The sequence below is a fragment of the Varanus komodoensis genome, unplaced genomic scaffold (genome assembly GCF_004798865.1).
Source record: "Varanus komodoensis strain SLA01 unplaced genomic scaffold, ASM479886v1 scaffold28, whole genome shotgun sequence".
Taxonomy (NCBI): Eukaryota; Metazoa; Chordata; class Lepidosauria; order Squamata; family Varanidae; genus Varanus; species Varanus komodoensis.
The window spans coordinates 6295731-6321358 of NW_025335727.1; the positions used below are offsets into that span (position 1 = coordinate 6295731).

Genomic DNA, 25628 nt, shown 5'->3' on the forward strand with positions numbered 1-25628 from the left:
TCTGCCTTCCTTACACTAAAAGCAAAGATCCTTCTCTCCTTTGTCCATACATTCATTTTTAAAGGTCCTTTACACACACACACACACACACACACACACACACGGCGGGGGAGAGAAAGAGAGACAGGAAAGGGAGGGAGGGAGGGAGGGAGGGAGGTAAATGAAAATCAGCATATGCAATTTTGTGCATTTATACAAGTTGGGCCAAAAGTAGGTAGACAGTACTGATCAGGTCTTGTTTTGGTCTCTTAGGTGCTCAAAATGTCCTCCATCCAGGTGGCAACATTCCTGGAACCTGTTCCCAACACTGTAACACAAATTCCAGTTAGCACCAATGTTGATAAATGCTTGTGAGATGAGCTCCTTCAATTTGTCCACTGTGTGAGGTCCACCATGACCCACTTCAGTACAGTATACCTACTTTTGACCCACCCTGTATATTGTCCTGTAGATCTAAGTATTGGACATTTCTGGTATGCAGCACTGCCCTTCCCTTGCTGCTAATTTCCAGTTCCCAGTGATCTTGCTCTTGGTCACTCTTTCATCATGCTCATTCCCTTACCACCCTCGGTGTTCCTGATACCAACTGCACTTTGTGCACTTACACTAACAATAAAATAATGCACTGAATCAGATTTGCTGAGATGGCTGTCTGTGTATGCACCCCTGGATTAAAATTCTAGATTTATATCAAGTTTTTTATTATTCTCATTATTTGCTGTCAAGCTGCCTCCAACCTATGGCAATCCTATGAATGAATGGGCTCTAAATTGTCCTGCCCTGGACAGCCCTGCTCAGCTCTTGTAAACTCAGGGCTGTGGCTTCCTTTATGAAATCAGTCCATCACACAGCTGGTCTTCCTCTCTTCTGCCTTCAACTTTTCCCTAGTATTATTTTCTTCTCCATGAGACTTGTCTTCTCATGATGTGCCCAAAGTAGGACAACTTCCATTTCATCATGTTTGCTTCCAAAGCTCTTTATTGTAGGAGACTATTTGAAGGTTGGCATTGTAGAGATTAACTGGAGGAGGGGATGTATACTTATGATCCCTAAAGTGTAGGATTATTACAATCAGCTGAGTTATTGAGCTGATACCCAAGATACATTGAGTTACATACATATACAAGAGCATCACAGAGAAGTCATGGTGGTGGCATGCAGACACCAAAATCGTCAAAAGTTGCAACCTGCCATAATACCTTTGGTTGAATTGCTCCAACGGTTACCTTCAGAGTAATGGGATAAAGTCAAGAGATTGACACATGAACCACCGGCGCCAGATCCAAATACAGTTATTCTCAGCGGGTCGCCCCCAAAGAACCCAATGTTCTCACTAGTCCACCTCAAGGCCTGAATGAGATCAAGGAGGCCATAGTTTCCTTTAGCTGCTTGGTCTCCAGTGCTCAAGAAACCTGCAAGTTAAAACAGGAGAGAGAAAAGGAAAGGATTTAGAGCATGCTGCATTTCAGATTACGATTGTTTTGTGTTGCTATCATCAGGCGGCCGCTTTCTAATGTAACAGGAGTTAAGCACTCTGTAAATACATTGTGTTCTTTATCCACTTGGCAACAATTTACAAGTGACTCATCATTCCCACTACAAATCCTCCGGTGTTTATTATAATAACGTTATGCATGATAAATGATTGCATATATTACACAGGCTCTTTTGAGGAAGAAAGGCTGCTTTCTGTACATAACAGAGCACTAATGTCTCATGCAATCTGCTTGAGATTGTGTTTGGTCTGGGGTCCAAACCCATTAGCCCTAAATATGACTTATATTATGCACCAAGAGACAGGCAGAGAGATACACCTGGTTTAAGATTTTCTGTAAGAGCCCAGTGGTAGGTAGATCCAACCAAATAGTCCAGTGGTGGAGGATCACCAATCATAATTACTATTATTGCTTTCATTTCTATACCACACTGTAGCTGCCGTTCTCTGAGTGATTTACAACAATGCATAAAAGCTAAACAATAAAATGCAACACCAATATTGTAAAATCAAAGCAGCATTACAAAGAATTTGGAACACCTAAAATATGCAGTATAAAGGACCATGTAAAAGAGGTGAGACCAGAGATGGGTAAACCCCTCAAGCCCCCGGGTAACCGAATAAATCTTTAAATGCTAAAGGGCTATCTTAACCTGCTGCCACAAAGAAGGCAAATTTGGGTCCACAAGGTCACAGTGGGAAGGTTGTTCCGTAGATGTGGAGGCACCATGGATAAAGCCCTCCCACTTGGTGCCAACCTCTGGGCTTCCCTTGGAGGTTGAGCATCGGGTCCAAGTAAATCAAGGATCTTGTGCCCATCTCTGACTTACATTTTTTATTTTGATATATAATGGAGGCAGGGCGAGATCAGAAAAATAAAATAACGGTAAAAGGTTGCTGTTAGAAAGATAGGAAGCCACCTTACCCTGAGGGAGACCCTTGTTCTAGGCCTCTAACCTTGGGCTGTAGCACTGGCTGCCAGCAGCTCTACTCTGGAGAATGCCAAGTACTGAGCCCAAGACCTGCATGTTCAATGTGTGCTCTACCACTGAGTTAAGCCCCTCTCATCCTTCTCTTGCACACTTCCCATGATTCCAGCATTGTAACACCAAGTGGCTTCTTCTTGTGCTGTCTTTACCAGCAAACTATAATTAAGGATCGGAGGTGTGCCTGTGTGTGCAGAGGGAAGGCTTATGACATCAAGGGCCTGTGATTTAACCCCGTGCATAAGCACCAACCCAGAGCCCCACCAGTCAGTCAGTAAAAAAAGAATGGTGCAGGATTTGCTTCCACTGCACCCATGTTCCCAAGTGCCGTGCCTTTCATTTTCCAATGGAAAGAATTCCAACTCTTTTGCAGTAAAGGGATGCAATTCAGGACAACAATGCTGTATGGATTAAACCTGTTACTTCTCCTTGGTGACACCGGCTGGACTGAGGCTAGCTTTGTAGGTCTACCTCTCTATCTGCATAACCCTCCTCCACACAAACACACTCACTCACTCACATTCTGTTTACACTTTCCATTACCATGTTCAACCAATGCATGAGGACAGAAAGCATGCTCCCACCCCATGCCTGTCCACTCTCACATCTATCATCCTGTCCTTGTGCAGAGTGTCTCCTGTATCTATAGAAACTCACCATGCAATTAAGAACTCTAGAAAGTCAAGAACATAGCTGAGCTGAAGGCCTCCATGAATACAAGTACCTCACTTTGGACTGTGCAGGATGATGGATGTGACAATGAAGGACCAGGACAGGAGCTCTCTTTCTCCTTATGTGTTGACTGAACATGGTACAAGGATGCCTGAAAAAACATTGGTCTGCTCCAGCACAGCATTACTTACATTCTCATGGCTTGGACACTAACAGAACACTGAGATCCAATTCTATATGTTTCTAGGAATCTGTAAGAACAGTATCAGTGCTGAAGTGTTGGCATCTGGGCAGCTCCAGGGTTCCATCTGCAGGCCAAGAACTATTGTGGTGGTTGTAGGATTGGTCCACAATGCTGCTGGAGCCCTCATGCTCACTGCTAGGAGCCTTGGGGGATGAGCTATATTTATTTATTTATTTATTTAATTTGTTTGAAAACTGCCCACTAGGATCACGTTCTCTGGGCAGCCATTGCAGTAATAAAGGCCAATAAAATATTTCTGGATAAAATTGACACAATTTAAAGTATCAGGATAAAATTGCAATGCACATAAATAAATACAAATAAAGATATGATATGATGAGATGAGATGAGATGATATATGGTATGACATATTAAAAACTCTAGCTCTTCCTTCCAGAAGCTGCCTCAGCAAAGGTCTTCCAAGTGCTGCTGTGTGTTCCAGTGTTTGAGTCTGCCTGACCTTTGTCTGATCCAGTTTCTGTCCTACCTCATCTTTCCCTGCTGCCTTGGCTTGCCTTGCCTCTCCTGAATCCTGCTTCATTTTCCCACCTTAAGGTACTTGCTCCTTCCTCTGTAGTCTTACTAGTTATTCACTCTTGGCTTGTCTGTAACCATGAGCTCACCTTGCTCGACTATGTCTGCCTGGCTCCTAACCTCAGCCCGTACCTTGATTATGACTTGCTTCTGGATTCACTATTGGACAGTTGACTGGGATGGAGTCTACCTTGCCTTGGGTCCTGTTGCCTTGGTCCTGCTGCCCAAGTCCCAGACCTGGACACAAAGAGGGGCAGCTGTTCAAAGCCCACAATCCAGCCGGGACCACCTGACATGAATTCCCTGGAGCCACTCCTCCATGGCCCATTTTGACCCTCTTGCTCATCTGCATCCAACTCTGGTCCACACAATGATGGTGATAAGAAGGAAGAACAGTAGGTATCCACTGCCTATTTGCCCGCTGGCTGGCTGTCTAGCAAGCAGGAAAGTGGTAGCAACAATGAGAAAGAGATGAAGGACAATATCATCTGGTGGCAACGGTGATGAGAAGCTGGACTCCCTGAAAGGGGATCCATTGAGAGTGCCTTGCCCGGGACATTGATAAACCTAGAACATGCACTGGGTAAGAAAACTGCAGTTCTGGAACAATAGTATGTTTTCCACATGTGCGGAGAGAGAGACAGATAGACAGAGAAGAACTTATACTCTTTTTTCATAATTTAATATATGGGTGAAATTCCAGGTGATCCTAAACTTAAGATCTGTAGTTGGAAGCTTCATCTGATAGGATTAACTAACTTTGTTAAAGTGGTGCAGATACGGCTGTGAAAATTGCAAGTGTTGATCTTTAACCTTCCAGCTCATCAATCAAAGCCAAGAAGCACTTGGAATAAATCCCTCAACTTTTTCCAGAGGGAAACAGTCTGCAGGATACTTTAGAAAGACCAAACATGGGAAGACCTTTCATTAAGTTAAATTTTAGAAAGTACTTCTGTTCCTAACTGGGTTTAATTACAGAAAGTGAGGAAACAACCTTTAATTAAGAAGAGGACTGGACAAAATTTCCATTCCACTCTTTAATCAAAAAGGAGATGGCCTGTATACAATGCCCTTTTCATAATGGGTAATAGCAATAGCATCTTATTAACAAACTGCAATAGGGACTGGGAGGAGGAAATCTAGCATGGCATCAACTGCAGGCTATTTCTAGTGCATTCCTATGCATATTTAGACAGAACATATCCAAATCCCAGCATGGCTGGCTGGGGCATGCTGGGAGCGGCAGGCCTTTTTTCTATCTAAACCTGCACAGGATTGTGCCCTTAGAGAGTGATTTTATTTATTTATTTAAAATATTTATATGCCATCCTGTCGCAAAAGCCTCAGGATGGCTCACATAGAATTTTGTCTCATTCAAATACCTTTATGTCCTTGGCAAATAATAAAAGCCTGGTCTTTTGGCTCAAGCTATCTGAATGATTTAATCCTTCTTGCACAGTTGTGTTTCACGCTGTTATTGTGAATCAGCCTGATTTTTATTTCATTTTATTGAAGTGTTATATAAATCTTGAAACACACACACACAAAGTAAATAGATATTAATAAAAACTTTACAGACCTAACAGAGAGGGTACTTGGATGGGCTTAGCTGTCTCTTTGCATGCCCATCATTTCTTTTCAGTATTGCACATACATTCCCTCTTGCAAGGAATCCAAGGTGGGTCACAAGGTCCTCCTGCTTTCCAATTTATCCTCACAACAACCCTCTGAGTTAGCTTGAGCTGAGATCAATGATTGGCACAAAATCATCCAATGAATTTCATGGCCTGGCATGGACTAGAACCAGGATCTCCCAAGAACCTGTCCAATACTCTCTACTACACAGAACTTGCTATTCTTGCATTTAATAAGGAGGGAATCTTAGCCAGTGGGGTCCTGGAGTTTACATATTCCTCCTTAGGAAACAGTGTGATACCAGCTTCTTTGGAAGAGGAAGTGATTTGACTGTTCTTGAAGAAGTCTGACCTGAAAATAGAGGAGGACTCCAGGCTAGTAGCTAACTTCTTGAAATATAGATGTCTGCCAGAGAAGAACTATCTATCACTTGGCAAAAGATATCCACAGAGCTATACTTGAAGTTATAGTCTGTATATGAGGCATTTATTGGGCACCCGTGATCCCTCACAAAAGTTTGTGGGGCCTTTTCGCAATTTCACTGCCCTCCTTGTAAATGATTTTGTATACCTTAGCTCAGTCATCAATTCAAAGGGAGACTGCAGCCAAGAAATCTGAAGACTGAGACTTGGAAGCATGGCAATGAAGGAACTAGGCAATATCATCAAATGCAAGGCTATTTCACTGGAGACCAAGGTTAAGATCATCCCTACTGTTGTCTCCCAATCACATCTATGGGTCTGAAAGCTGGACAGTGAAGAAAACTGACAGGAAGAAAATGGAAGTGTTGAAACATGGTGCTGGAGCAGCTTCGACTGACAGAAAGAGGAGCAAGCGGGTTCTGGATCAAATCAAGCTGGAGCTTTCCCTGGAAGCAAAAATGACAAAACTGAGGCTGCCATACTGTGGACACACCATGGAAAGTAAAGATTCCCCGAAGACCATCATGCTGAGGAAAGTTGAAGGCAGAAGAAAAAATGGAGGTCCAAACAAGAGATGGATGGACTGCATAAAGGAAGCCACAGCCCTGAATTCAGAACAGCTAAGCAGGGGTGACATGGATGGGACATTTCTGAGGACACCCATTCATAGGGTCACCACAAGTCAGAGATGATTTGATGGCACACCACAACAACAATTGTCCTCCAGGACCTCTCCCATATTTCCCAGGTTTTTTCAGGCTTTGTAGAGTGAAGGAATTAGTTATTATAATTCAAACTGCAACAAAAGCTAGTGAAAAGTTGAACTTCATATATACAACAACTAGACCACAACAACACCTTGTGGTTATGTAATAGAACATCTGAAGAGGCAGAGAAGTGTGGGTCTGGCAGGGTGGGAGAGCACTGCACAAATAATGCATTTTTTCCTCCTGCAACAAAATGGAAGAAGCTTCAGTAAAGCGGTGGATGAGAACATTCATGGAGAGAAGCCCCACATGCTTCAGGCACAACTTAAGAGGCAATCCTATGCATGCTTAGACTGAAAAAGTCCTACATCTCTCAGCTGGCCATGTTGGGAGTTGTAGGAATTTTTCCGATCTAGACATGAAAAAGATCGTGCCTTTAGCTGACTTCCTGCAATCTTCTTAAGGTTCCACTCTTGAACAGAAATGAAAGCATTATCTCTTTACACGTGCAGCTTTAGTTCGAAAATAAGATGTTTTAACACTGAGGCAGCAGAAATGGGGGAAAGAACATACAAAAATAACATGACAAGAACATTGAAGAAATAAAGAAACACACTAATTATAAATCTTATTCTATCAGCATTATGCTTTTAGAACAGTTTCGTGCCTGGCAGCTCCTTATCTCAAGGGATGTTTTTTATTAGGACTTTGTAGTGCTTTGGGCCAGAGTTCTCTTTTCTAAGAGCAGGAGTATTAAAGGAACATTTGTGAAGTCTCTGGGACCTAGCGGGGTGTAACATCAGGCACTAGCTTGGACAATGTTCAACAGTCAATTTCTTCTGCCTCTGCAAGCTCCACATTGATGGCCCACCTAAATCCTGTTGGACTTTTTGTGACATTGCAATCAGTGAAGCAGACAGCCAACAGGCCTTAAGTGTTTCCATTCATCTTTATTTCTAGCCCCTGCACCTATCTGTCTGAAACTTTGCAGGTTTCCTGCTAAGAAATACTTCCATGATCTATGCCAGACTTGCCCAACCTTGAGATTATTTTGACTGCAGCTCTCAGAATTCCTAACAATTGGCCGAACAGGCTAGAGTGTTGGGGGCTGAAGTCCAAAGCACCTGAAAGGCACCAGGTTGAGAAGGGCTGAAGAATCCCATTTTCATTCACAGATTTTCAGATAGATAGTAAATGTTACGGCATGCATTGCATTCATAACAGATAACATGGTGAGTTTTACAGATGGTGATTTGCTGACTGTGCCACTCCAGGGGAAAGGTAGATTCACAGACTAGATAGATCCCCAGACACATGCGGACAAGGGATGGGGCCATAAGTAGGCATCAGAATGAGGAACTGCATGCACTGTCCAGTGATATGCAACCAGTTATACACCTATCTGGACAAGGAAAGCCTGGTTTCAGAAATCAAAAGCAGATTACTGCAGTGCAATCTACCTGCAGTTGTCCCTGAAGACTGTTCAGAAGCTTCAACTTGTACAAAATGAGGCAGCCAGATTAATAAATGAGAGTAGAAGGTCTGAACATGCACCAATTCTGGCTCACTTGCATTGGATGCCTCCGTGCTTCTGAACCCAATTCCAAGTGCTGCGTCTAACTTATAAAGGCCTACACAGCGTGGGACTACTATACAAGATGGAATGCTGCTCCCAGTCACAATCTATCCAGACACCGCGAGAATGAACTAAGACTTAGTTCCAGTCACCTCCTCCAAGGAATGCTTGCCTGGTAGAAACCAGGAGGAGAACTTCATCAGTGATGGTCCCCTGATTATGGTACAAGTTCCCCAAGGAGGCCTCCCTGGTCCCAGCTGGGATGAACTTTTGATGCCAGACTAAGACTGTCCTCTATGATGGGAATTTAAGCGGCTCTAAATAATACACAGGGTACCACGTCAGCTGTTGAACAGGTCTTGCTCTTTTAAAGTTGTATTAGCTCTAGTAGTTGTGTTAAAAATTCAGCTTTTAATTTCTGGGTGAATTTTTAATGATACTTTTATTATCTGTGTTTTATGCTGCATTTTTATTTGTATTTTATGTGCTATTGTAAACTACCCTGAAAACTTTGGCTCCTAGTATAATAATGAAGTGAAATAAACCAGTAAACAAATAAATAATAAAAAAATCCCTAACCTGACTCTGCAGCCAGAATAGTGTCTACTTTGCCTGCACTCAGTGGGACTGGAGAAAGAAAGAAAAACCCTGCACAACTTCCAAATGGTCGGTTACTCAACACCACTGGCTTTGGTATGTATAATCTCTGAATGGTTTTCAAGGCACTGCTGCCTTCAGCTTGAAAGATCTCTATGATTAAAACTTGACTAAGGATGAATTTCAACAAATACATTTCATTTCTGTAGTGGACATCTGTTGGGGTGTAGACCAACCCCCACATCAGGATTTAATGGACAGCTAGCCCTGTTGCAAATATTAAGAAACGTATTGCATTTACAATGGGCAAGTGCTATGCCTCACCTTACCCTGATGCTGGGAACGATTGACAGCAAAAGAAGGGGGTGGCAGAGGATGAGGTGGCCGGATGGAGTCATGGAGCAGTGAGTGTGAGCCTGGGTGGACTCTGGGGGATGGTGGAGGACAGGAGAGCCTGGAGGAATGTTGTCCATGGGGTCGTGATGGGTCAGGCATGCCTTTGCATCTAAACAAATGCTTCACTTTGCTTACTGTACCACTTGGCAAAGGGGAACCATCCTGTGAGCCATGAATGTCCATGAATGTCCATGAATGAATAGGTGGTGGAGCCATAAGTAGGTATCAGAATAGTAAACATACAGGAGAACATTAGGTGAGCTGTTCTCTTTCACAGCGAGATGCACACAGAATACCGCATCTGCTTTTGCACTCATCCAGGTGCCCATCCATGAACTCCCTTCCCCTTGGCTCTTTCCCCTTGCCCCTTGCCAGTCTGGATCCCCTTGAAAAATGCAGCTAGATTAGATCCAGGCAAACACTGTTTGCTTTGTTCTGCAGAGATGAAAGAGGGATAAACAAATATCTAGCAAAGGTTCATGTCCACCAAGAGGAAAATAAGACAAAAACAAAGGAATAAAATAAACCTTTGACTTGTGCTATAAAATTCTTATAAAAAGTTGCACAACTCTGGAAAAACCCAAAAGCAAAGAAGCAGCAAAGGGGAACTTTTATATTTATGGTGGCAATTTTTTGTGTCAGCACCTAGGAATACCCAGATGAAGCAAAGCTCATTACCCAGGAACCTAGCTTTATTTCTAATTCAATTACTAACAAGAACTATACCTATCCTGTGTAGATTTGATCAACAGCAGCCTGCAGCAGGCTAAGAAACCTGCTTAGAGTTAGACTGAGCCACATTTGGCTCTGGGTTGATGGTGTCTGACACCTACCATCATTTTAGTCATTCTTCTTCAGGAGATGAAGAAGGTAAAGGAAGCTTTCCTGAGTTCTTCCACCCAGCCACATCCAAGAGTGGATGAGTCTAGTTGGCCACAAAGGGCATCCTTATCCCATCTCTGGGTCCTACAGCTTTGGATGGCAAGGCTTGGGTATCACAGATCACCTTCAAAGGGAGTGCTCACCTGTGTTTTCTGTTCCGATATCCTTTCCCCTAGACAGCTTTTTTCCTGCACCGGCTGAAGTCTCATTTATTGCCCCATTTCCCTGGCATGAATGGCTGCTTTCCCTGATTCACAATGTAGAGCAGGGGTGGGTAAATATACAGCCGTCTTGGTCTATTCCTTATCTATTCCCAGGTAGAATAGGTTGGCACCCTCCCTGTTATATTTCTGAAGCTAGACAATACTCCTTTTGTTCTGGCAGGCATTTGGGAATAGTCTGGCCCTGTGAGATTGCGTGGGACTTGTTCTATTCTTTTACATCTTCAGTGTTTTTAATTTGGGGTTTCTATCATGTTAATACTTTACATGTTTAATTATATATTTAACCTTTGTGCATCTCTATGGATGTTGTAATTGCATAAGTTTGTTTTTAAATGTTGTGAGCTGCCTTGAGTCCCGACACTGGGAATAGGTGGGGTATAACTAGATATAACAGAAACAACAAGGGTGCGTAGTCTCAGTAGGTTCCCCTCCAGGACCCCACTAAAGGCCTCAGCCCTTTCCACTGAACTCACTACAGCGCCACTAATGCCACAACTTTTCTTTAAAACATGGTACATGGACATTCTCCTTTAACTGCATGTACTTAATCCAGTATAGTCAATCACAGACCTTTCAGAAGTTTCTCCACCCCATCACCATTAAAGAGATCCATTCCCTTTTCACTGATGTGGATGTTACTCCTGAAGAGGGTGGAGCCATCTTAGTCTTGGGTCTCAGCCTTGGCCATTCTTCCTTGGGTGACCCTGCTAGGAGACCAGTCTAGCCCCCTGATGGCATTGTTCTCAGCTTCTTGGACATTCTCAAACTGCTTTAACATGTTAAGCTGTGCATCCAAGAGAGAAAGTCAATCACAAGGGACCACAGAAGTTGTTCAAAAAGTGGGGGCCACATGTTACCTATGCCTGCTTCAGAATAAATCTCTCCTTTTCAGATGCTGCTATGGAATGTATGTGTTAAAGCACTAGAAGATTGGCAACCCAGTGTAATATATCCTGCCCAGAAGCAGACATGAGTTCAATGGTACTTCCTGGAAAGTAGGGTTAGGATCACAGCCTCTGGCATGTGTCCCCATGGGTTAGACATTCACATCTGAAAGTTCAGTCTGTACCTGGTAGCATCTCAGGAAGTAGGGCTGTCTGAGGACCTACTTCTAAGTCAGAAAAGAATGCAGAAAACTATTGTATGCAATTCTATTTGTGTGAACTTCTATATCCATCCAATGGCATATAGAAGTCCTACCATTAAGTAAAGTGAGGCAGTTATCTCAATCAGCTGGGTTTTAGTGTCATTAATGGCCAACATATTCATGGACAATTGGTACATAACTATTGTAACTTGTGGGATTGTCTGCATTGAGGCAATAAGTAACTTGGCCAAGCCTAGGGACTATGCACTTTGATTTGGGGATTGCGCTGGAGGATTTGATAATCTATCTTAGCTTCCAAATAGCTTGGACAAACCATGATACCTACACCTCTTCCTTTCAGAGCCACAGAATTTAAAAATGTTTGAATCATACACAAATTCTCCAAAACAGATTAGAATTCCCAAGGCCCTCTCAAGAGAAATAATTTCTGTCCCATCGTTGGAATGAATGGGATCACAGCTGATTGATAGTCTGAATTCAGCTTCTATGCAATTGGAAGCTGAATACCTCTTTCCTTGGGAAGAGGTTCTCATTTCTTTTCATTTTGTGGGATTCCAAACCCCAAAGGCCTACCCTAAGGTGAAACCTTGGAAGAAGCACCCCTTCCTAGGGAATCTCTGATCCTCAGAACTAATGTTAACAGTGTGCGTTGTTCTTATTTATTTTTGTGCCTCTGCAGCTGTGCAGTGGTGTAGATACATCATTTCCAACTCATCGGTGGAGACCTGGTGTCCCAGTGCAACCTACATCCATTTCAAAGCAAAATCGATCTGGCTCACTTCGACTGCAGAGTAACCTGGTACAAACAATCTTGCCTTCTTTTAACATTGCACGGATTCCCTTCCCAGAGGATCTGTTGCCATGTTTCCTGAACAAACTGTATACTCTTCCCCTAAGTGACTTCCACATGCAGTCTGGGCTTAGTGATTTCCCCTGCAAGGAAGCAGGAAGTTGGTGTTCCCCTTTACTTGAATTCACTTGCAATCCTCTCATCCTGAATTGCCAAGTTGGGAACTAATAGTTTAATGCCACAATTTCACTTAAAATAAAATAAATAAGTGGAAAACCATAGACTACATGTAATAAAGCCCCAGCTTTCTCCCCTGGAAGTGCCTTCAGGAAGGAAGATTTGGCATCAGAAATCAAAGTGCTTAACCTCTTCTCATCCAGCTGCTTTCTGCTTGAGTTTAGTGGGCATTTTCTATTTCCTCCTTAAGAGAAACAAATGTTGGTAGCCCTGAAATTTCTGTTCCAGCTTAAATTTAAATGCAAGCCAAAAAGAAGTCAGGTCATACATCCTGGAATCAATCACACCTATCTCTGAGCACAGATCCTATTTTGACCGGGGGACTTCCTCCAATCACTAGACAAGTTGCTATTTGGGCACAGATTATTAGACCAGTATGGAGGAGGTCAGCCAGTAAAAGCCCCTGAACCAAATCTGGCCCAACAGTGAGGTTAGTTAGCCTGGCAAACCAGAATTAGAAGAGAAAGAGGCAGCTATGGAAACAGGATCATTTGGTGCAGAGGGTTGAAATTTCAACTTTGAGGGCCTTTTGTTTCTTTGGCACACTGGCCAAAAGCAGTCAAGCAAACAAACAACACTAGCTGCTGAGCAGAGTAGCAAACAATGGTCCAGCTTCATGATTTTTATTTTGCACTAGCACTAAACAGGAGCCCTTTAAGAAGAGGCAGATTTCAAATGCGAATGCATGCATGCTAACCATCCATATTGTTTGCTATAAGTCATTCAAGCTGACTTGTGTGTGTTTTCTTGGAGCCAACTGAAATATATTGTGTCATAATGAATGAATATATAAGGTTTGTTTGTTTTATTTTATTTTATTTTTTGCAGAGCAAACCCTTCAGAGAGAATCCATGGTAATATTTCTATCTCTGTATATTAAGAGCATGAGCTTTCCCACTTTAAAAAGCTCACCAGCAAATTTGTCTTTTATCAAAAATCTTGCCTTGTTGGCAGTTGCTCTGCTTACGGCTATTTCAGTTTTCACTTAAGGAGAATGGGAATCGCTTTTCATAAAGCAGGGGAGTAGATAAAGCATTGATTCAATTTCAGCCTCTCTCATTTTAGAAATAATATATATCAAGGTGAAACAGACACAGCGGTTCAGTGTAAGAAGGAGGCAAGTTAACGAAGGCACTCAGAGCAGAAACCCAACTGTGCCATCTCTGTTGCTGGCACAGATTACATTTGGGCCTGATCTTTCTCCACTGGAAGGACTCCGGGATCCCATGTGAGCCTGCTGGTGCCCTGAAGCCACCTTCTGAGGCCTTGTCTGGGGTGCTCCCATCTTCTGAAATTAGGTGGGGGTGACTATGGATAGGTCATTTCTCATAGTGGTACCCAGTTGGTGAGAGGATAAGAAGAGACATGTTGGATTGGATGAAAGGTCCATCTGGTCCAGCGTTCTGTTCACACATTAGCCAACCAGCGCCCCATGGGAATCCTAGAAAGAGGGAAGGATTGCAATAGCATCCTCCCACCCATGCTCCCCAGCAATGGATGGCACTGACACTGGAATTCACATATAACCATCAAAACTAGCAGTCTGGTGGCCTTCTCCTGCATACATTTGTTCAGTCCCCTTTTAAACCATCCAAATTGGTGAACTTCACTATATCATCTACACTGTGTGAAGAAGCAGGGACTAGGTTCAGACAACACAATAACCCAAGGGTTCAGTGTGGGTTGTTCCGAACCACATGTTGTCACTGAACCATAGGTTGTTGTGTTGTCTGAATCCAACTGAGCCAACAAAGCATGGTGAACAAGCCATAAACCAACAAGAAACCTTGAGTTCTCTTTATGGGTTGTTTATGGTTAACAAACCATGGCTTGTTAGTGCAGCTGGGTCAGACAACATGACAACCCAAGTTTCAACAACAACCCAAGCATGACTGAGTATGTTGTCTGAACCCGGTCATTGCATGCAACTTGCACTTCCAAGATATATTTACATGGTGCAAACATTATAATCTTTAGGTCCCAAGTTACACTATTTGTATTCTACTCAGAATTTGACAGACAGAGTGTTTTATGATGCTTGTTATCTGACCTTTTGGCAGGATTTAGACTTCAGTGTATGCTATGTTTTGTTTTACTTTTCTGGACTAACCTGGGAGTGACCTCACTTCTGAACCTAGATGGACTTCTGAGTTACCTTGCAGAGTTTCAAGCACTTTAATCCTGTATGTTTCTAATCATTAGTAAATCTTACAAATTCCATAAGACTTCCTTCCAGGTAAGCGTGCAAACAAGCTGCAGCTTCAACCATCACTTTCCCCATCCACTGTCATCCACAGCAGGAGAAGTCAAACCTCCATTTTCTATCTTTCATGGCTTTTTTACAATTTCAATTTTGCAAGCCATCTTGAGCATATTAAGGGAAGACAGGATATAAATGCAATAAAGAACTGACTGGATAAATAAGTAACAGAAGCTCTGTGTGAATTTCTTTTCTGAAAGGAAAAGAAGAAATGCCAGGGAGTGGGGAAATCCAGGGACCTTTGAATTAAACTACTCCTTTCTAGGGATGAAGGGGCAGCTACTGTCCATTCCTTTCATGTTTGTGTGCTGCATTTTATTATGGTTTATTATTACTTATTTCATTTCTACACTGCTGTAAAGGGCCTCGGCTGTAAAATCCCAGCATGAGTCTCTAGTTCAGGCTTTGCTTGGCATAAGTGCTGTGTTGCACCATAGTACACTTGTTTACCTAACTGAAGTAGTTATTGTTTTGGAGTCCTGAGAAGGATGGACAAAGGACAGGACATGCAGCTGTGTTTAACCTGGTTCCCACTTTATCAGACCAGTTAATGAGCTTGTGCTTAGTGTTACAATTAGCTTAGTGAGCTTATGCCTTGCTGTGTGCTTGGCTTAATTAGTTTATGATGCTGCGACCTATTATGTTGACACATGGAGTGGGAATACTTGGACAGGCCAGGATGGGAAGCCTCCACTGTTGTGGCTTGAGATACACTAATGAGATGGGAAACTGTAGGTTTTATGCGAATGAAGCTGCATATAGTATACATTTGAGCTTGCTAGCAAGGTAACCAAGCAGTTTCACCCCACTGAGTCACTGACCCTGTGGCAACCTCTTTCCCATGAGCAATCTATGCAGGGTGGCCCTTTCCCTTTGGGCTGTGCCAGGACACCAAGCATCCTTGTGGGGACTTTGCTGACCATCCACTCCAGCTGATCTGAGCCTCTGAGCAGGCTTGTCTATGCTGCATTGTAAGAGCTTTGCTCGCTAAACCCCTTGCAAAGCTAGCTAGCTTTGCTTGTTGCAACAATAAAGAACTTTCCCCCCGTGTAAGTAAACCTAGATCTTGCATGCCGTTTCCTTGGAATCTCAGAGAACTCTCTCAGCTCACTGCAGGGGGTTAACAAGGAGCCATACAACTGCCCTGCAGCCAAAGCTCTCTGGCTGGTTTACAATAACAGTCTACATTTCCTACATTACTCAGATTTAGTCTGGAACTGGAGTATATGCATTTTGCTGCACATTCTCACCCCTTTATGTATCTTTCCCTACTTCCATAGATTACCTATGAGTTGCTGCGTGGTGGTAAGATACCACACAAAAATAGCCTTGATGCAACCACCACAGTCATGCATTTGTGTGCGGGGACACACTTTTTACATATTGGTGGTAGCTTTCAGACGTTCTGAAGAAAGTATTTCAGGGGACAAGGACTGGCTTCTTCTTTTTCTTGGTTCCCTATTTTTTCTTTTCTTTTGTAATACTTTAAATACCTTGGGCACTCCTCTGTAAAAGAGTTTCGTGTTGTTTTAAACCAGCAAAGTTCACAAGATTGAAGACCATGACAATTGAAGGAGGTCCTGGGACTTCGAGGACTGAGTAAAAATGTATGTGCTGCATATATTCAGAAGTGCCTTCATCTTTGCACACCTTCCTATCCACTGCTAATGTACAAGCGTACTGCTCTGGAACATTACATTAGCTTGTTTCCAAGCTACGTAAATATGGCCATTATCATGTCCTTTAGTGGTTTGCCACCAAAAACCTACGGCACGTGAGCAAACATTGTTTTGTTATCACCACCAGATTCTGTGGCACAGCAGCTGAGGGCTTCAAGGTGACTGAAAATGGCTCTTAGACATCCCAGACGTGTCCACTCCTGATCCACATGCAGAAAAAAGAAAATGCTATGGAGTTGTCAAAACTGGTATAGGCCTTCTTCATTCCTCCCTCTGTCTGTTCTATCCCCCTTTGAGTCAGGACCAGATCCAGAGAGAATTCTAGATAGATTTGAACAGCAGAACCTTCCCAGCTCCATGTGCCTTCAGGGACAGGTGCAGCATTACCTCAATATGAAGGCAGACATGATAGGGAAGCTCAGCCTGTTGAATGTTTGCCTGGTACACAGGTGCTGTGGAGCACCTTTAAGGAATGGGTGAGGGAAAGGGGACAAACCTCTCCTGGAAAGTCAGAAGTGTGGTCATTAAATGTCTTGAGAGACTGCACAACACTGAGGTACGTTGTTAATAAGATTTCAGTTTTGAACCCAGCACTCAGCCAGATTCCATTACAGACTTACCTCTATCACTGTCAGAGTGGGAACTTCAGCTGTCTTAGCCATGCAGAAACACAAGGAGTAAATTTCACCCTAAGGCCATTGCAAAAGGTGCTAATAGCAGGTGACAATAATAGCCAGTCAGGACTTGCCAACAACCTTTAGGGCAATTAAGTGCTTAATTAAGATCAGAACTCAAGCTGAGGAAGCCAAAAGAACTGAAGGATGCTTGAGGGCTACTTTTGCCAACTTCTCCCAGAGGAAAAGAATGTGTAAAAAGATGGAAAAGAGAAAATTGAGAGAAACATTGCCGGTGTTACTGTTCTGTTCAGTTGAACATTTGCCGTGTTTTATCAAATTGGGGCAATAAAAGAAAAGAGCAGGGAGACCCAAGTATGCTGAGAGAATGAAACCCTGGTGCATTCTTCATCTCTGTTGATCATGTAGAAGGTTGTTTAAAAGAGTAGAAAGGATGAGACATCATCACATTGTGGTTTGTAAAAAACGACCAGGTCATTCAGAGCTGTAGAATTCTGAGCAGGTATTTGGATGAGACTGTCGGAAGCATCTCTTGTTAACATTGCAAAGCATATACAGAGATGTACACACCAGGATGGCCATGAAAGCATCACAAAAAGAAGATGAAATTAATGCATCGCCAGAAAGTAAAGGGAAGGCAAATAAGGCACTGATCGAAATAAAAGGTACATGTGCTAATATGAGGTTGAGCCAATTGATGTGGTGGTGTGACCCATCCACCCCTAGATACCTCTCTGGAAATATACCAAGATGCCCTTCCCATCATCATCATCATCATCCTCAATGCATTTATACACTTCCTGATTTCCTCTCCTGAGGAACGCATAGGCGCCTTACATAGCACCCCTCCTGTCCATTTTAACCTTATGACAACAACCCTGCAGGGTAGGCTAAGTTGAGAGTGAATGACTGGCTTCAAGTCACCCACTGAGGGCTAAAACCTAGATCTTCCAGGTCCCTGGACCAGCTCTGTGACCACCATCTCACCCTGGCTCCCTTAACACACGTCTTTCCAGCAGCTGGCAATATTATGAAATATTATTATTATTATGTGGGCTCAGATGATTCGTTTTGTGTGTTGGGGCCCAGCTCAGTTCTCAAACTACTTGCATTTAGTCTTTTGAGCAGGGAACATGTCCTATGTTCCACCTGCCCTGGCAGCCTCTTCTGTGGTGGTGCTCACACCAGTTTCCCTCCTGGCCTCAAAGGGTTGCCAGACCCGGTGTTGATATATGTGTGTCGCTTCACATTAAACTTGAAATGGAAGTGCAAGGCATCTCATCCAAAGGAGGAAGACTGTAATGAGCTGGCTTGCCTGTCCATTCAGCTCACTGTCCAGATGGACCACTGAAAACTCCTTGTTCTCCTTTCATATTTTTCTTTTGAATCATTAACCAGGCTTGGGTCCTGGTTACCTGAAGGAGCGCTTACATCCATATATGCCCACCTGCCCGCCCCTTGAGATCTGCGGGAGAGGCCCTTCTCCGGGAACCCTCCATGAAGGAAATTAGGAGGGTAGGTACTCGGAGGAGGGCTTTCTCTGCGGTGGCGCCCATTCTATGGAATGTGCTCCCCAGAGAAGTCCGCCTGGCGCCGTCATTATTTGTTTTTCGGCACCAGGCAAAGACCTTTTTATTCAAATGTTATTTTGTTAATATTATTTATTCATTTTGTTCTTTGGCCAGGGCGACTTAATTTATATTGTTAATTTATATTGTTTTATTGGATTCTATTTATTTATGGTTGTGAGCCGCCCTGAGGCTTCGGTGAATGGGACGGCATAGAAGTCCCCTAAATAAATAAATAAATAAATAAATTCAGCTTGGACTGGGTAACCTTCAAATCAAGGCTGTTTCCAAATATCTCTCGACTTATTTATTGCATTTATACCTTACCTCTTTTTCCTGCAAGAAATCCAGGGCAAGTTATATAACCCTCCCTTGCCATTTTACTCTTACACCCCCAACCCAGTGTGGCATAGTGGTTAGAGTGCTGGATTAGGAGTTCCCACTCAAACCTGAAACTCACGGGGTGACTTTAGGCCTCTCAGACTGACCAAACTCACAAAGTTGTTGCAAGGATAAAACAGAGAGGAAAAGCTTGCAAGCTGCCGTGAGTTGCTTGCAAGAGGAGGACTGGTGGGTTAAAAAGGCCATGCAGTTACAACTCTGTGACCTAGGTCTAGGTGAGAAGCAGTGACTGGCCCAAAGTTGCCCAGCGAGCTCCATGGCAATGTGGGTTAGAACCCAGATCTCCTGGGGCTGAGTCCATCTGATGGTGGCAGCGGCAGGCACAGAAGAACAGCTTTGCTTGTGCAGCATGTCGATCTCCTTTCTTAGAAAGTGCCTAAGCAACTTCCTAAGGAACTTCCTTAGGAAGCACAAATATGGGGCGTGCTTGCCAGGAACTTGGGCGATGGGCTGATACAAAGTGCACGGGAATCCAGGAATCCAAAACCAAGGAATCCAGCAGACTGTCCACACAAAACGGATTCCTTGCAGACCCCCACCAAGGGTGCCCCAAGACCTGATGCAACTGATCATGCAGTTATCCATAATGCAATGTAGCCAGTTATAGTCTCATTCCCCAGGAAATTTACCAAATCCCCTTTAAAAGTCTTCACCTGCACCCATGTAAACATGCATCGATGTGCCCAGTATTCTCAGCAGGTAGGCCAGGCATCCTACTTCAAGCAAAGTATTTTGAACCTGGCCCTTGATTCCAAACCTTCTTTCTCTCTAATTTCCTGTGACCATTTAAATAAATACAAGATGTCAAACAACACTCCCTCCTTCAGGGAGGACAGGAGCAAATACAAAACAGGAAAAATTATTTCAGTGGCATTCCAGTTAATTGAAGCTAGAATTGTTCCTGCTACATGTATGGAAATTTCACATTGGTGCACTTCAATTAAGGAATAATAAGAGTGCAAAGTAATTTATACTCATGGATTAGATGTCATCTGTGAAAAATTACCGATTAACTCAAAGTGGGCCTCTGGAGTAACAGTGAGCAATTTAGTGTGAATCTCAATTTGCTGGTTCCCCTTCCTACCTGATTTTCTTCTTTAAGATGATATTCAGATCCTTTTAGAAATTCTGCTATGGTATTAATCTTTTCCAGAGACCATAGGATTGTTCTGTTAATGCCAACCCTCACCATAACATGTGACTGGAATCTAGTACATCTGAAATTATTTCCCTTTTCAAAAATCCTAAAAATTACATTTATTTTTTTGCATCCCATTTTCCCTGCAAAGAACCCAAGGCAATTCACATAATCCCTCTTCTCCTCACCATTTTATCACCACAACAACCCTATGAGGTAGGTTAGGTTGAGAATCAGTGTCCAGTCCAAATCACTCGTCAAGCTTAAAGGCCAAGTGTTGAGGCACGGGGGGATGGAAATGTGACAAGTGCATTTTTATTTGGTAGGATTATGTAGTAATTTGTAGAGACCTGGTCAAGTCCAGGAATCTCATTGCAGATTTGGAAATATTCAGGATGAAACAAAACTGCTTGGGTCATACACAATTTGTTGAAAACAATAATGAAATATGAATGCAGAATATAAACAAGCAGAAGAAAACTTGCATTCCCCCAATTTGTAGCCATATCGGTTCACTTGTATAGGCCAGTAGATGATACGTGGGCCTCCAAAATCACCTGGGTAAACAACGCATCACTTTCTCTCACCAAACCTTAAACAAAAGACAACATGTCTTGCCACGGATTTTACAAAGTTCCTCTCTCTCCCTATTTCAGAGTCTGACAATACACTCCAACCCCACAGTACACAACCTCCAACCCCACTTCCTAAGAGTCAGACAACGAGGAACTGTTTTTGCTAAAGCAGACAGTTTCAGTTCTCAAACCAAAAGCAGCTCTTATCTAAGAAAAAGCTACAGGAAAACAGCTTTGAAGCAATTATCTCTGGTGCTTTTCCTAAGGCCTTGACATGGCTCCAAAAATACCACCCCAGCTTTTGGCTGCTGGAAAAGTTCACTGCATTACTTTCTGAACCTTAATAATCTTCTAATTATTCTTGCAGTAGAGCCCATTCAATACATCAGGGTACTAGAGGTCCAAACAAACTAAGGATGCAGTCTTATGTGCGTTGGCATAGAAAAGGGCCCTAGCGTTCCTGGCACTTCCTAGCCAACATGGCTGGTCAAGGAATACTGGGTGTGTAAGATATTTTTCTAAGTATGCATAAGATTGCTCCCTAAGATGTTTGAATTTTCTTCTGATGACAGCAGATCTATTCTTATCAGAATCCATGAACAGAAACCGCTGCAGAGCTACCCAATAGAAAGCATCCTGCATGGTACTTTTTGTATCTTTTTGAGGCCAGGATACTCCAGATACAGAGCAGTGAATGCCATCAATAACTGGGAAAAATACCACAGGCTGTGACAGCTCCCAAAATAAATTGTACATTGTGAACACCATAACAGAAGTGACACTTCTGGCATCTGTCAGTCCATAAGGTGACCAGAGGCTGCAATAATGCACCACACATGGCCTTTGGAAAGGGAAGGAGTGGGAGGAGAGGCTGCACTCTAGCAAAAGATGAATGATTGTGGATGGCCTTTACTTCTTAATAGATCTGTCCATTTCAAAGCTTTACACTCTTAGAATACTTAAAATGAAAAGTGACTGCTGTGATGGTGAAAGATGTCTGAATGAACATTAAAGCACAGGGTTGAGATGTTTACAGCCAGAGGGCTATGGATTTGGTCAGAACCTGGGAGCCATTGGCTCGATGTTATTAACTCAATTCGTTCAGCCATCATTGATCAGAGAACACCAATGTTTAGCCTTTGACATCCCGACTAGACATCAGGGCATCTCTTTAAAATAATTTAGAGACTGGCAGCTGCCAGGATACTGGAAGGGTCCAGGTGTTTGGATCATGTTATAGCTGAGTTGGATGCCTATTCATTTCATTTAATTGAGGTCTGCAGAGTAATGAGGTCTAGGATCTTGCTTTAAAAACAAAGCAAATTTGGATGATTTAGAACTTAAACTCTGGTGTACTTTGGAATGCAAAATCTCCATCAAATGCCACACTCCCCACAGGATTCTGGGCATCATGAATAATGGAAAGTAAGCATTCCGAATTATACATAGTTAACAGAGGTGATTGTGATTATGACACCTCATTGTTTCTACTGGCAAGATTGCAAATGAGGCAGCCTAACCTGCAATTATATTCAAAATGACACCTAGCAAAAAGCACAGTTGTCTGATTTTCATGTAAGACCACAAGCAGTTAGAATTACAAAGCTAAGGAACTCCACCATGCTCAACCAACTTTGAAAAGAAGGATTTCTGATGGTATCTGAAAAGAAGACAGCAAAACTAACTGGAAAAGGTAACTGTCCAAGGCTGTAGCTAGATTGCAGGTTGCAACCAAGATGCTGATTACCTGGATCAAAAATGGACAACCTCTGTAAGAGTTTTATTTTGGAGAAGGGGGCCGCCTTCAGTGAAGCGTGAGGCCAAAGGCAATGTGGGTGGGGCCAGAATCTCAAGCAAATTAAACCCCTTACTGGGAATAACTCAGCCATCCATGAGGTAATGCAGTCTTTTAGAATGCAACATCTGCAGAAGCACCAAACAATCAGGGGTCAGAGGAAAGCAGCAGAATTAGGGCACACCAGAAGACCACAGTGACATCCTAGAAGAACTAGACTGGGCATCCAAGCCTGTGATTTTGTACCCTAGCTTTAGGGTTCCCCCAAAATATTTGATATACAGTGGTACCTTAGGTCACAGACTTAATCCATTCCATGACTCTATTCGGGACCCAAATTGGTCAAGTTTCCCCATAAGGTTCATTGTAAATAAGGTTAATCTGTTCTGTAACTATTTTTTAAAAAATCATAAACATTTGAAGCAAAGGGAGGAAGAACAACAAAGATCGCAGACATCTCCCCCTGCCCCCCAGCACGACCACGATCGTGCCCGTGTTCCCTGCACGAGCGCGACTGCGATGGCAGCCATAGACAGGGCAATTGCAGGTGCAATGGGGGCGGGGAGATGGGCATGCCTGCGTTTGTCACCCAATGCGGAGTTTGCAACCTGAGTAAATGTTTTCTTAAATTTTTGTTCTCAACTCGATTTGGTCATGAACTGAGGCATTTGTGAGCCGAGGTACCACTGTACTTCTGTAAACATTGAGATGCTTCCCTGATGACACCCTCCTCTTGTATGTGGATCATACCATTTTTGTTACATAACTACTGGCATCTGGAGAATGAATTTGCTGTTAGCCCAAAAGATGATGCCAACTGCTGAAACAAAAAATGAAGCTGAAGTGGGTTGTTAAATAATCTTATGTGGGCACAGCTGTGAAAAACTGTAGCTGGAATACAATTCTTATCCTACCAATTCCCACCCTACCAGAATTTTGTACAGAAATATTCCACCACAGCATGGAAAATGTTCCCTTTTATGACTCAAATATATTTTAGATATGATAAGCACACCACACCAGTGTAACCCTGTTAACCAAGCCCCCAAATATCCTTTAGGCTAATGGAGTCTTTGCTTTGGCAGGTGAGGGGAAGCAAAATTTCATCTGTTCTAATTTGCCCAAAACAGATGGTGCACGAATTACAGTATGCCATGGCTGTTCTATGGGGTCTCTATTTAGTCTCTTCAGAGATTATTTAGATTAATTATCCAGTCTTTAATTCTGCCCTGCTTACTCTGACTGAAGTACACAATTTGTTTGCAGCAAAGTATGGGTCCTTCTGGAGAAATCTTATCTGTCTCATTAAAATAGCTAAGAAGGTATTATTCCAGGACAGTCCTCTTTGGACTTTCCAGTGTAACTCTAGGGATGGTACATTTCTATTTCTGTTATTATTTAGACTGCAAAAACAAAACTACCAAATTCAGCAGAAGTACAGATTTCCCACCTCCCTAAAAATGCATGTTCAACTCATCCACACTCTTGACATCTTCTGTATTTATAATTTTTCTGCCTGTGCATAATGAAGAGTATCTTTTTCCTGAAGCCATTTACAGTGAATATAGAAATGCGAATCCACAAAAGCTTTAGAATAATACATGATGGCTTTCAGACTGATTAATGATCAATATTGCCATGAGTACGAGTATTGACTAAATTACATTCACAGATACATGAGACTTGAGACTTTTCCATATAGGATGGGGTACAAAGGTTTCAAATAAATACATACATACATACACAAATACATAAAATCCATTTATGCCCATAGTACAGCTATGGAGGTGAAGGCTTTATAGATCCTATAAGAGGCAGCCATAGAATAAGAGGTCATCTTACAAATCTGGTTCAAAAATAGAAAGTGCAGAGTACAGAAAATGCTCCTAGCAGAGGGGCATAAAAGTGAGGTCCCACAGGGATCTGTATTGAGACCAATGCTTTTCAAATTTTTAACAAATAATCTGAAATTAGAAATGAGCAGTGAAGTGGCCAGATTTGCTAATGACAACAAAGAGATTTGGAGAAGTTCCAAAAGATGTCTCCAAACTGAAAGGCTGGTCATCAAAATGGCAGTTCAGTATAAGCAAGTGTAAAGTGATGCAAGTTGGGGCAAAAAATCCCAACTTCAAGTATTAACTGGTGAGAATTGTCCAAGCAAGGACTAATTCAGAAAAAGATCTTGACTACCAAGCCAGAAAGGTCAAGCCAGAAAGGCAATCCAAAGCTCCAGCCTATAGGATCTCACAGAGAATGAAGCCGCCCCGAGGCTTCAGCAAGGGGCGGCATAGAAATGTTATAACAACAACAACAACAACAACAACAACAACAACAACAACAACTAGGTAATACCAGTCTGAGCTGTAGAAGAGCTCTCTCTGCTTGCAGCTGGAAGTAATAAGCCTGAATCAGAGTCTTCTGCAGGGGCATGTAGATTAGTACAGTGGTGCCTTGGCTCACAAACTTAATCCGCTCCAGGACTCTGGTCATGACCCAAATTGGCCAAGTTAAATTTCCCCATAAGGTTCAATGTAAATAAGGTTAATCTGTTTTTAACTATTTTTAATCAGAAAAATGTAAAGCAAAATGACAAAGAATAACAAAGATTGCAACCATCTCCCCCCCACCCCCTGAGCATGAGCGCGACCATCTCCTCCCCCCCAACAGCACAACCATGATCGTGCCCATCATCCATTCATGTGCCTGTCATCCCAGAGCGCTTGGGGGGGGGGTGAGAGATGGGCGCAAACGCGGGTGCACTCAGGGGGGAGATGGGCATGAAGGTAGGCATGCTGTGGGGGAAGACAGGCACAATTGTGCTGTGGGGGGAGATGGCCGAGATCGCAGTTGCACTCCTGCAGGAAAGACGGGCGCAATCACAGGCATGCTCGTGTAGGAAAGATAGGCCCAATCTTGGCCATCTCCCCACCAATCCCCAGCACGATCACGGTCACCTCCCTACTCGCGGGGGGGGGGGTGAGGAGATGGCCGCGATCGCGGTCACCATCCAATGTGGAGTTCACGACCTGAGTCAAAATTTTTATGAAATTTTTGTTTGAGACACAATTTGG

General features: G+C 43.0%; 1 protein-coding gene across 6 annotated transcripts in view; it reads right to left on the reverse strand.

The window, feature by feature from the left end:
• The window catches only part of NLGN1 (neuroligin 1), a 491733-nt gene that overhangs the window by 15916 nt on the left and 450189 nt on the right, over positions 1-25628 (reverse strand). For 3 of the 6 annotated variants that reach the window (XM_044434499.1, XM_044434495.1, XM_044434501.1), the window contains one exon: positions 1227-1412. In XM_044434499.1, coding sequence (XP_044290434.1) covers positions 1227-1412 — 186 coding nt within the window. Of the gene's footprint in view, positions 1-1199; positions 1413-25628 lie in introns of all 6 variants that reach the window. The other 3 variants (XM_044434498.1, XM_044434496.1, XM_044434497.1) reach the window with 1 other exon arrangement.